The sequence below is a fragment of the Poecilia reticulata genome, chromosome 8 (assembly GCF_904066995.2).
Source record: "Poecilia reticulata chromosome 8, P_reticulata-male-v2, whole genome shotgun sequence".
NCBI classification, from domain to species: domain Eukaryota; kingdom Metazoa; phylum Chordata; class Actinopteri; order Cyprinodontiformes; family Poeciliidae; genus Poecilia; species Poecilia reticulata.
The window spans coordinates 13369979-13380934 of NC_088837.1; the positions used below are offsets into that span (position 1 = coordinate 13369979).

Here is a 10956-nt window from a genome sequence, read left to right on the forward strand (position 1 = left end):
ATTTATGTTTTCTGACCACCATACTTTTTATTATCATCTCGTCCGCATCTCTTAAACTACAATATTCCATTTTATTCTATTAATGTTTTAAGTTTTGTGTTTTGTTTTATTTAGATGTTGTTTTGAAATCCTTATTTCTACATATTTAATAATAATAATAATAATAATAATAATAATAATAATAATAATAATAATAAACACTTCACATTCCACCTACTGGGTAACATCTCTCGTTAACATCTAAATTTTGAGCATATTAATCAATTTGAAATAAGGCAGGGAATTCTGTTTTTGAAATTCGGAGAATTCAGATATTTCTGACACTTGTTATGTCTGTCTTAGCTCACATGTCTGCATGGTCCGGCCCTAAACTTAAGCTAAGCTTTCCTTGTTTTTCTCTTAATCAATGTGACCGTTAATTGGACAGCCAGATGATTGTTTACACCCTGCCCGTGTTTCCATGGCCACAGGAACGTCGACACGCTGATTGTGGATGTGTTCCCAGTGCTCGATACTCCGGCCAAACAGGTGATCTGGCAGTTTGTTTACCAGCTGCTGACCTATGAGGAACAAGAACACTGCCAGAACAAAATTTCACGATTTCTTGGATACAAAGCACCAGGTTTGTGCACATTTATCGCAACAATTAAACGTCTTTGTGACTCATTGAGGACTGTCTTGAGAATGTGATGGGGATCTTGAGCTAAATCAGTGGTTTGCTGAACTGCTGCGACCCTTCAAACTTTGTTTCCTCTTCCTCTGCATGACCTGTATGTGTGTTCCAGTTCCGCCACCTCCTCCTCCTCCCCCTCCTCCTCCGGAGCCCGAGTCTGCTGCCCCTGAGCCCCATCGCCGTAGCAGCTCCATGAGGGTGACAGGGACCACATACAGGAGTAGTGTTAGGGGACGTAGCTCTGATGACCTGGTCATTGGCACACACTTGGGCATGGGTACTGACATTCAATATCTCTGCATCAGGAACAAAACTAACACTGAGACCACTTAAACAGTGTCAGTTGTCTTTAATGTCATTATCTCTGTTAACAAAATTTGCACATACCCATGTGTAGAATGCCAGGCTTTTGTGACATTAAAAAAATAAAAATCATGAGGTTATTTCAAAACTAGTATCGTCATTATTGTAACATAAATGACCTACAATTCTTAAAAACAAATATATTAACAGCAATAGAAGCAAAAAGTTCAAAGGTGCAACAACCTGGTTGCTAGGTGTACACACCCTTAAACCGATGTTGTTGAAATACCTTCTGGTTTATTTTAAAGGATTCAGTCATCTTTAGTGCAAAAGATTCTTTCTTTTCTGAGAAGAGTTTGTTGTACTGCTTCCCCCACTGCCAACAATATTTTATTAGACAGTTCCCCAGCCTAATCAAATGAACTAAAGAAGACTGAATGCTTATTTTTGTTGTACCATTAATTTTTTATGTGTTCATTGTGGCTTAATTTAGTTCATATTTACCATTGTTTTTAGTTATAGTTTTTTTTATTTGAACCTTCTATGTTGTCAGAGTTGCTTTATCTAAAACTGGGATTTGTTCACCTGCAATGTCTTGCTGAAATGGTTCAAGAATTATCCCGAAGTTTGTAAATTTAGTAACACTACCAGGGCATATGGGTTGTATTAAAGTTATTCTAATAAATGTATTGACGTAGGCGTGCGTGCAGAGCCAGGACAGGACAGTGGTATGCGGTTGGCCCCCGGAGAGAGACAGTCAGGAGATGGAACGTCTCTTCCTGAGACGCCCAACAACCTCACCAATGTGTGTACCAATGCCAGATTTTATTGTAAAATATAGACTGTTTAGGTTTTATTCAAAACGTCTTACTGTAGTCCATCTGTATGTGCTTCCATAACAGCTGTCAGCTGTGTATGCTGAACTGGAGAATATGTACTCAGCCAAGAGGTCCAAGTCTTTGAAAAGTCGCCCTCCTCCTGGTCCTGAAAGTTTGCTGGACCTGGAACCTTTATCCCGCACAGGGTCTCCTACAGCGAATGCCAACACAGGTACCCACAATTTGAGTATTATGTAATTTTGTCCAATAAAAGATAAGATAAATTATAGCTGTCTTTTGTCTCAGGGGCCCGCAAAGGTTCCTCGCCCCATCCCTCATGGCCAGATCCTCTACCCAGTCCACCCTCAGGCCAGTTCTACCCACCAGGGTTGACGAGTCAGACCAGTGGGGAGTCTAACCCCTACATCAGCCTGGACAGTCCCCCTCCGTCACCTCTGGAACCCGACTTTCCATGCAGCCCGCCTGTTCACCGCAACAACAAACGGCGGTACACCTTCTCCAAACCTCCTCGTTCAGAAGACACAGATCGCTTTCTGGATGCTCTGAGTGAGCAGCTGGGACAGAGGGTGGCCATCGTGGATGACTTCCTGACCCCTGACAATGATTACGAAGAGGTACGGTCAACACAAGGACCTTTGTAAATTGAATGGCATCCCTGATAAATCATAGATCAATACCACAGTCATCTCTCAACTAACATTTTATTTGTCTTTATTTAAAAATTTGGACCCAACTCCTTAACCCACCAATGTGCAGAATTAGCACAGCCTGCGGGGCCAAAATTGCCACTATTAAGCAAATAAATGAATTGCAAAATTAATTCTGAAATTTCTTGTTAATGATAAAAATATAATAAAAATATTAAATAATTTCATTAGAAATTAAGCACTTAAGTCTGTTTTTAATAAAAATAACTATTTGGAAAAAGGCCTCTCGCCCAGAACGTTAGCTGGAGATGGGCACCAGCAACCTCCCGACCCCACTAAGGCCCAAGGGTGTAAGAAAATGGATGGATAGATGTGGAAAAAGTGAATATGATTTTGACACTATTTAATTATCAATTTAATGGTCTTGTGTTAACAGGCTATATGAAGAGCCAAACATGTGAAAACATTACTGTGCCACTTTTAACCCCTGATAAATGAAGGAATATTTGAATGAAATATTTTTGAACAAAATATTTGAAGGTTTAAGGGAACATCCAGCCTACACTCATAAACTAGTATCAGAAAGAAATTGTTTTTGGTGCAGTTATGTATTGAACAGTTGTCAGATCAAGTTCCACTTTGACATTGAAGGTCTAATGGTGTGTACTTGGTGTTAATGTCAGGATGTTGTGCAGATGGACTTCCCAGATGAGGAAGATGAAGATAATGAAGATGAGCTCGGTGTGGATGAGGAGGAAAGCGGAGGATTCGTAGCTCCAGAGCTAAGCAGCCCGAGTGACGTTCAAAGCAGCAGCGGTGAAGAGAACGCCTCCTCCCTCACATACTCCTCTTCCTCCGATCACATTCCTCCTCCCCCAATGACACCACCTCCACCTCCACCTGTTCAGTTCAATGACCCGCCTCCTCCACCTCCTCCTGCACCCCTACAGAGTCAGCCTCAACACCAGCCACAGCAGGAGTCCATTACCTACACCCCTGAGCACATGCCAAGGGCATACGTGCCAATCCGTCGGAAATCTGGGCCCCCTCCACCACCTCCTCCACGAAGTAATCCACCACCAAAACGCCATTCCTTGCACAAAGTCCTACCTACAAGAGAAGATCTACATGTTCAAGCTACCTTACAAGAGCTAAAAGCATACCAGGAGAGACAACAGGCTTTTGAGGAGAGGCAGGCATATGAGGAGCAAAAAGCTTATGAGGAGCAACAGCTTTATCAGGAACAACAGGCCATTAAGGAGAAAATCTTCAAAGACAGACAAGCTTATGAGGAGCAGAAGGCTTATGAAGAGCAAAAAGCTTTTGAAGAGCAGCAAATGTACGAAGAGCAGCAAGCCTACCAAGACAGACAAGCCTATGAGCAGCACCAGGCTTACCAGGAACAAAAAGCACACGAGCAGCATCAAGCCTACAAAGAACAGAAGGCCCTTAAAGAGCTTCAAGCCTACCAGGAGCAAAAAGCCTACGAGGAGCGTCGAATTTACGAGGAGCGTCAAGCATATCAAGAGATGCAGCAGATTTACCAGGGTCACCAGTCGATGCCTGCTCAGCCAACACAACAGAAGGCTCATTCACCTCTTCCTCTCCAACAACCACACCAGTCTTTACCTCCGCTCCCCTCCCAAGAGACCTCCCATCAGCATGCTAACCACCACCTTTATATGATGCGACAAGCACAGCAGCAGCAACTGGCCCACCAGGGCCTCCACCACAGACGCTTGTCTCGTTCAGCACCTCCACCACATCAGCCATCACCCCATCCGCCACTCCACCCTGGCCAGCAAGGTCAGTATGCAGAGGGAATCTACCAAAGTCATCAAGGCATGAAACCCCAACCCCACCACTCATCAACAGAGATACTACACCAAGGCCCAGCGCATCACTCCTCCTCTGAGATGCTCCATCAGTTGCACCAATCACAGACCCACCATTCGTCCACAGAGATGCTCCAACAAATGCAGCAGGCCCACGCTCTCTACTCGTCATCAGAAATGCTTCACCAAATGCACAAAGCCAAGGCCCATCACTCCTCAGCTGAGCTTTTACATCAGTCTCAGCAATTGCAACAAATGCAGCCTCACCATTCCTCAACTGAACTTCTCCACCAGGCTCACCAGATGCACCGAGGCCAAGCCCACCATTCTTCAAGTGAGCTGCTCCATCAGATCTTTCAACCCAAGCCCCATCACTCATCTACAGAACTTCTCCATCAAGTCACTCAAATACACCAACCCAAAGCCCATCACTCCTCCACAGAACTTCTGCATGAAATCCAGCAAGAGCCCGCCTCCCTCCCAGTCCAGTTTACGCGTGACAGCCAGTCCCATCAGAGTCGCAGGAGTGTTAAAGGTCATCATCAGGCAGATGTGTCACTGCAGGGAAGACTCAAAGACCAGCAGATCCAGCAAATTCACCAGCCCCAGCCAACCAAACCTTCTCCCCAAAGACCCCATTCCATCCAGCAGACTCACCACCATTCTAGTACACCTCAGATCCACCACATCCACCACATGACCCCGCAGCCTCCTCCTCCCCAGAATTACCAACACCAGATTCAAGTCATCCATCCTCCTCAGCAGCCCCACAGGCCTCAGCCACTTCTTTCCACCTTTCAGCCCCTCCAGCCTCACCAGCCCACCCTCTCCACCTTCCAGCCTGTGCCCCAGCTCCACCAGTCACAGCATCAGGTCCAGTCTGCCACCCAAACTGGTCGGCCACAGTCACAGCCCTCGCACCACCTCTTGCAGTCCCAACAACAGCATCAAGCCCAACCTCACCACAAGCAATCTCACAACCAGAGTCAGCCCCAGTCCCTCCCTCACTCCTTGTCTGATCCCACAGAGAATTTGGGACTGCCTCCTCCTCCACCTCTTCCACCACCGTGCTCTCCTCCGCCATTGCCAAGACCCACTCTGTCACGAATGGACTCGCACCATATGAGTGTGAAGAGGCTGCGCTGGGAGCAGGTGGAGAACTCAGAGGGGACCATATGGGGACAGGTAAGTTATGAGACATTTCTAAAAGTGACAGAAATAGAATATTCCCTTTTGGACAATAGTATGCCAGATGGCTTGGATCAGGTGTTCAAGGCCTTCCCCTTGAACATTACAATTACAAACTTATTAGGATATTTTGTGATAAACCAACACTGTGTAGCTCATAATTATGAAGTGGCAGTAAAAGGAGGTGCACATTTACAGGCTAGAACGTTTTCTTTTTGCAAAATAGCCCAAACCCTCTTAGATTGGATGGAGGACATTGGGGAACATCAGTTTTAAAACCTTGACACAGGTTCTCAGTTGATTTTAGGTCTTGATATTGGGGCAATGGTGGTGACAGTGGTAGGTTGTTTACTAATCATGTGGCTTCTGAAAGTAGTTTGAGTAAAGAGGGAGTACTCCACTTGACAAATTTTACTTTCCTTTAGCTTTATGCACACTGTATAGCGTGATATTAAAGTTCCAACAAAATACATTGAAGTTTGTGGTTGAAATGTGACAAAATGTAAAAGAGTTAAAGGGATATGACCAGTTTCACAATGTACCATCAAACATTTCCACTGAAGAGTGAGACTTGTCCCCTGTGCACATGGCCAATGCCAAACAACCCTTGAAGGATGTTGTTTTTCAATGAGAGAGCTTACCTTAAAATACACAGTAGCACACACCAAAATGTTTTATCTTCTACTTTCAGGTTCTAAAATTCTCTTGTTTATACTTTATCAACACAGATTAGCTAGATAATCTCACTGCAAGACAAATGCTGATTTTTTTCTTTCTCTTCTTCTTGAAGTTGGGGGAAACTTCTGATTATGAAAAACTTCACAACATGGTGAAATATTTGGACCTGGAGCTGCACTTTGGGACACAGAAAGGGTCATGTGAGTGGATGTAAAAGGATGTCCTTATTGTGCTTAAATTTGAAGAGTCTATGGTCAGACTATTATTTACCATTATTTATGATATTTAAATGAATGAACTATAATTTTTATAGGCCAAATATTATAAGGAGCTTTTGTTTTCTTTCATTAGGTAACTCTCTACTATTTAGTGTAAATCCTGATTTGTTGGGTTTGGAGGCTAAATTTAAAGTCCAAGAGCGACCAAATCCAAATCAGGCTTCAGCTATAATTCAGCTATCACTTTCATCTTAAAGAAATATTATTTATGCAAACAGCAGTGGAAACTCACTATGAGCATTTTCAAACATGTTGATGTCATGTATTTTTTTTAAATCAAAAACTTACTTAAGTGAAAAAATATCCCATCCCTTCAAATTTAATTTGTAAATTTAGTCCCAATAGAAATAAACATAAATGTTGTCAAATTTGTAGTGCCCGCTCCAGAGCCTCTGCCACACCTGGAAACCTTCAAGAAGAAAGATGTTATAGAAATCCTGTCCCACAAGAAGGCTTATAATGCCTGTAAGTACAGCATTGTGCCCTACATACCAATATTTACCGTTCCCTCATTTTAGTTTCCTATCCAACCTCTGCTTTGTGTCATCTGACAGCCATCCTGATAGCCCACTTGAAGCTTTCTCCCGGAGAGCTGCGTCAGGTGTTGGTGAACATGGCTGCAGACAGACTGGAAGCAGCTCACATTAAACAACTGCTGCTGTACGCTCCTGATGCGGAGGAGGTGAAAAAGTACGAAGCGTACAGAGAGGACCCCGGTAAACTCAGTGAGCCAGACCAGTTCATGTTACAGGTAAAGTCCCGACACGTTGCGGAGCTAGTGTTGTTGTTGCCGTGCAACTGCGAAGGAACAGAGTTTCACCATGGTGATGATTCAAGGGTTGTTGTTGATGTCTGTCAGATGTTGTCTGTGCCAGAGTATAACACCCGTCTGCAGAGCCTCCTCTTCAAGTGTTCCCTTCAGGAGAAGACAGAGGAGCTGAGGGGAGCGTTTGACTGTATCATTAAGGCGTCTACGGAGCTGAAGACGAGCAAGAAGCTAGCTAAGATACTAGAGGTGCCCTTCTATTTTAAATGAATTAAAATAGCAAATGTGTTACACATTTGTGAGACTTTTGTACATTTGGTAGTAGAACATTCCCACTCACGACTCTGTAACTCGGAATACAAATCCTTAACCTTCCACCGTACAATTTTGCCCTACTTGGAATTTTTTCTATTGCCTGAAATCCCAATAAAACACTTTGAGTTTTGTGCTAAGTGTAAAATGTTCAAGGAAAGCATGAATTTTGCACAGCGCAGTTGATATATTCAGTTTGTTCCATGTAGCTGAAAAAGCATTTCTTATACCACTTTCCCCCCATGACATTAATCTTTTATGTAGTTTGTGCTGGCGATGGGGAACTATTTAAATAACAGCCAACCTAAAACCAACAAGACCACAGGCTTCAAGATCAACTTTCTGACAGAGGTACTGTAGTTTGTATGCCGTAAATTGTTTGTTATAGTCCCGGAGTCCGTTTGGCATATTCATCAAACATCCTGCATATGTCCTGTTCAGCTGAGCACTACTAAAACCGTTGATGGGAAGTCGACGTTTCTGCACATCCTGGTCAAGTCATTATGTCATCACTTTCCGGAAGTGTTGGACTTTTCCAAAGACCTTAATATGGTCCCCCTTGCAGCAAAAGGTAGGAAAACACATTAGATGTTCAACTTTTATTTTAAACCCCTTCTCCACACAAACTCGCACTCCTTTCCAGTGAACCAGAGGACCATTACTTCGGATGTGAGCGACATCCACGCAACGATACAGGATATCCGCTCAGCTTGTCAGAAGATCCCTGCAACCGCAGAGGATCGCTTTGCGGTCGTCATGAGTGTATCCTTTAGAGAGAACGGAAAGCAGCAGAGTGAATTATTATCTACTTTGGAGAAATGAGATGCTTTAGTTCCTTAACTTTTAATGTGTGCAGAACTTCCTGGAAAACAGTCATCCAGCAATCCAGTCCCTGGAATCGCTCCAGCAGAGAGCCATGGAAGAATTCAGCAAGACAGCCTCGTACTTTGGTGAAGATGGCAAAACCACCACTGCAGAGACTTTCTTTGGCATTTTTGCAGAGTTTATGAACAAGTTTGAGGTAAGGAAGTCATGTTTTGCATTAAAGATGTTTACCGAATTTAAACTTGGGTGCATCATATCTTCTCCCTTTTTTTTTTGTAGTTTGTTTTGCACATGTATCTGGCATAAGCACTTCTTGAACTTTTTCACCTTTTATCACTTCAGTATATTGCATTCAAATGGTATGTATTCCTTTACTCAAAATCCCCAAAATATACATTATAGTTTGTGGCTGCAACATAATGAAATGTGAAAAAGTTCAGGCAGTACGGATTTGTTTTCATGCCATTAGACATACAATGATTGAATGAATCTAACAGATATTTTTGTTTGCTTTTTTTCACTGCAGAGAGCTCTCAGCGATCAACAAACGGCAGAAATCCCAAAAAGCCCCAGGAGCCCTCGAATGGCCTCCCCTCAGGCCTGGTAACACACATTCACATGTGCAGACTAGACTGAACATTGCAGCAGCTGAAGCACTTTACACACACATGCAAACCCGAGGTACGTGTACCGTGCACAAACATGTGCACACAAGTGAAATGAAAAAGAGAAACTAAAGTCGGACATTTTCTACGCTAAACCTGTAAACCTTAGCGTTGTTCACGTTACATTCTGCGGGGAGAACAAAAGGGATTGTGATCAAGAATTTTGTTCAGTTTTCGGTATATCTTGACTGTCTGAAAGGTAGATACTCAGTAATGTACCTTAGTTTAAGTTTCATTTCCATAATCACCCATTAGTCAGGTACAATGACAATGAAATAGAACATTTGTAGCAAATCTTTAAATAAGATGTATTTATATATTTAATCTTGACATAGATATGAGCTTTAATCAAAACTTGTTCACTGCACTCTGGGGTTCTTCAGAAATCACAGACGCTGCGGAAGCTTGTTCTTTACTTTTGTCAGACACCCACCACTTTGAATGTAACATAAGCTCTTTAACAAGTGTTTTCTTAACTAAATCTCAGATTAAAGGCTGTTTTACTCGCTTTTGTGTACCTTAACCTCACTGTCTGCAGACTTTTCTTCTTTTGGATGATAACTTCTAATTATTACAACTTTTATATAGGAGGTAATGTCTGCACAGGCTGCAACTGGCTGTTTGTTTCATAGAAAATAATGTAATTGTAATCTGAATACCGAGAGAAGATTGCAGAAGTGGGAACCGTGTGAGTCTTAAATCGGGCGTGGTGCAATTTCCAAATGTTTTAGCTGTGCTGCACTGTTAGATACTGCACTCATTAATGTGTAATAGAGATGTATAATGTGGTATCTGTACAGGATGAGAGTGTAAAATATGTATGTGCTGCAAGTCGGAGCACTGTTGTTTTCTCATTATCCCTACATTTCTTTAATTTTGTTGTATTTAACTGGATTTTAATGTGTTTCTGGGCCAAGCATAGTAATACTCCACTAAAAGGGGACAGTGATGTTCTTTAGTTAATAGTGAAACTGATTTACCTTGATATTAAAAATAATTACAGCATTTAAACCCATTGAGCTTTTTCAAATTTGTCACACTGCAATCACAAACCTTATTGCGCCTTATTGGATCTCATGTGACAGACTAACACGAGACAGTGCATCGCTGAAGCAGAGAAAAAAAGAATCAACCACTTTTTTGGAAAAGGTAAAAGATCTGAAAAGTGTAGCATGCGGTGGGCTTTAATCACCTTGAGTCAATATTAGAGAATAAAAAGCCTAGTCAAATCGGATGGAGAGTGCTTGTAGCATACCATGGATTCTCAATTATTTGGGTATAGACTTTGACTAGGCCATTCCAACTCTGGATGTTGTCACCCAGACCAATCTAGGAGATGAACCTGTGCTTCAAAGTTGTTTTCTTCAATTTCCAGGCAACTCTGACCTGTTTTCCTCTCGTCACACTTTTCATTATTTGCATGAAAAAAAGCATGCATCATTTTATTTCCCTTGAACAGTTATGCATTGCCTTAACTGTGCGTAACTGTTAAGACAGTTAACAGTTATGCACAGTAATACCTGTCACGTAAAATTGCAAAATAATTGATCAAAGTTTGCTGTCATGACATGATACAAAAGAGAAAAAGTTCAAGAGGGCGATTAGTATCTTTGCAAGGCCCTGTAAATAAATGCATGCCTTAGTTTTTACTATTTGAAGTGCAATTGTTAAAAAAAAATGTTTAAACCACTGTAAGCATTGTTTTCAAATGATATACTAGTACATGCTGTTTTGTTTTGCTTGAGTACTAAAAAGCTATATTTAAAGCACTGCTCTCCATTTACCATATATAAAATATGACATCTGTATTTTTTATTGTGACAAATAAATTCAGACAAATATAAAGAGTTGCATGGGCACTGCTTTTGTTGTATTTTTCTAACATTAACTTTTGCTGCACCGACGAGAATAGACTGGTTTATAACGTCAATTTTCTTTGTCAATTTC

The 10956-nt window shown here is 42.0% G+C and overlaps 1 protein-coding gene across 5 annotated transcripts in view; it reads left to right on the plus strand.

Annotated features, from left to right (window-relative positions):
* grid2ipa (glutamate receptor, ionotropic, delta 2 (Grid2) interacting protein, a) overlaps positions 1–10866 on the plus strand; it is a 28042-nt gene extending 17176 nt beyond the window's left edge. For 3 of the 5 annotated variants that reach the window (XM_008416787.3, XM_008416791.3, XM_008416790.3), the window contains 15 exons: positions 471–622; positions 786–950; positions 1675–1781; positions 1879–2026; positions 2101–2429; positions 3146–5482; positions 6276–6363; positions 6817–6906; positions 6996–7192; positions 7301–7456; positions 7784–7870; positions 7961–8090; positions 8163–8281; positions 8376–8540; positions 8871–10866. In XM_008416787.3, coding sequence (XP_008415009.2) covers positions 471–622; positions 786–950; positions 1675–1781; positions 1879–2026; positions 2101–2429; positions 3146–5482; positions 6276–6363; positions 6817–6906; positions 6996–7192; positions 7301–7456; positions 7784–7870; positions 7961–8090; positions 8163–8281; positions 8376–8540; positions 8871–8951 — 4351 coding nt within the window. In that variant the 3' untranslated portion in view covers positions 8952–10866. The remainder of the gene's footprint in view (positions 1–470; positions 623–785; positions 951–1674; positions 1782–1878; positions 2027–2100; positions 2430–3145; positions 5483–6275; positions 6364–6816; positions 6907–6995; positions 7193–7300; positions 7457–7783; positions 7871–7960; positions 8091–8162; positions 8282–8375; positions 8541–8870) is intronic. The other 2 variants (XM_008416788.3, XM_008416789.3) reach the window with 2 other exon arrangements.
* The last annotated feature ends 90 nt before the right edge of the window (positions 10867–10956 follow it).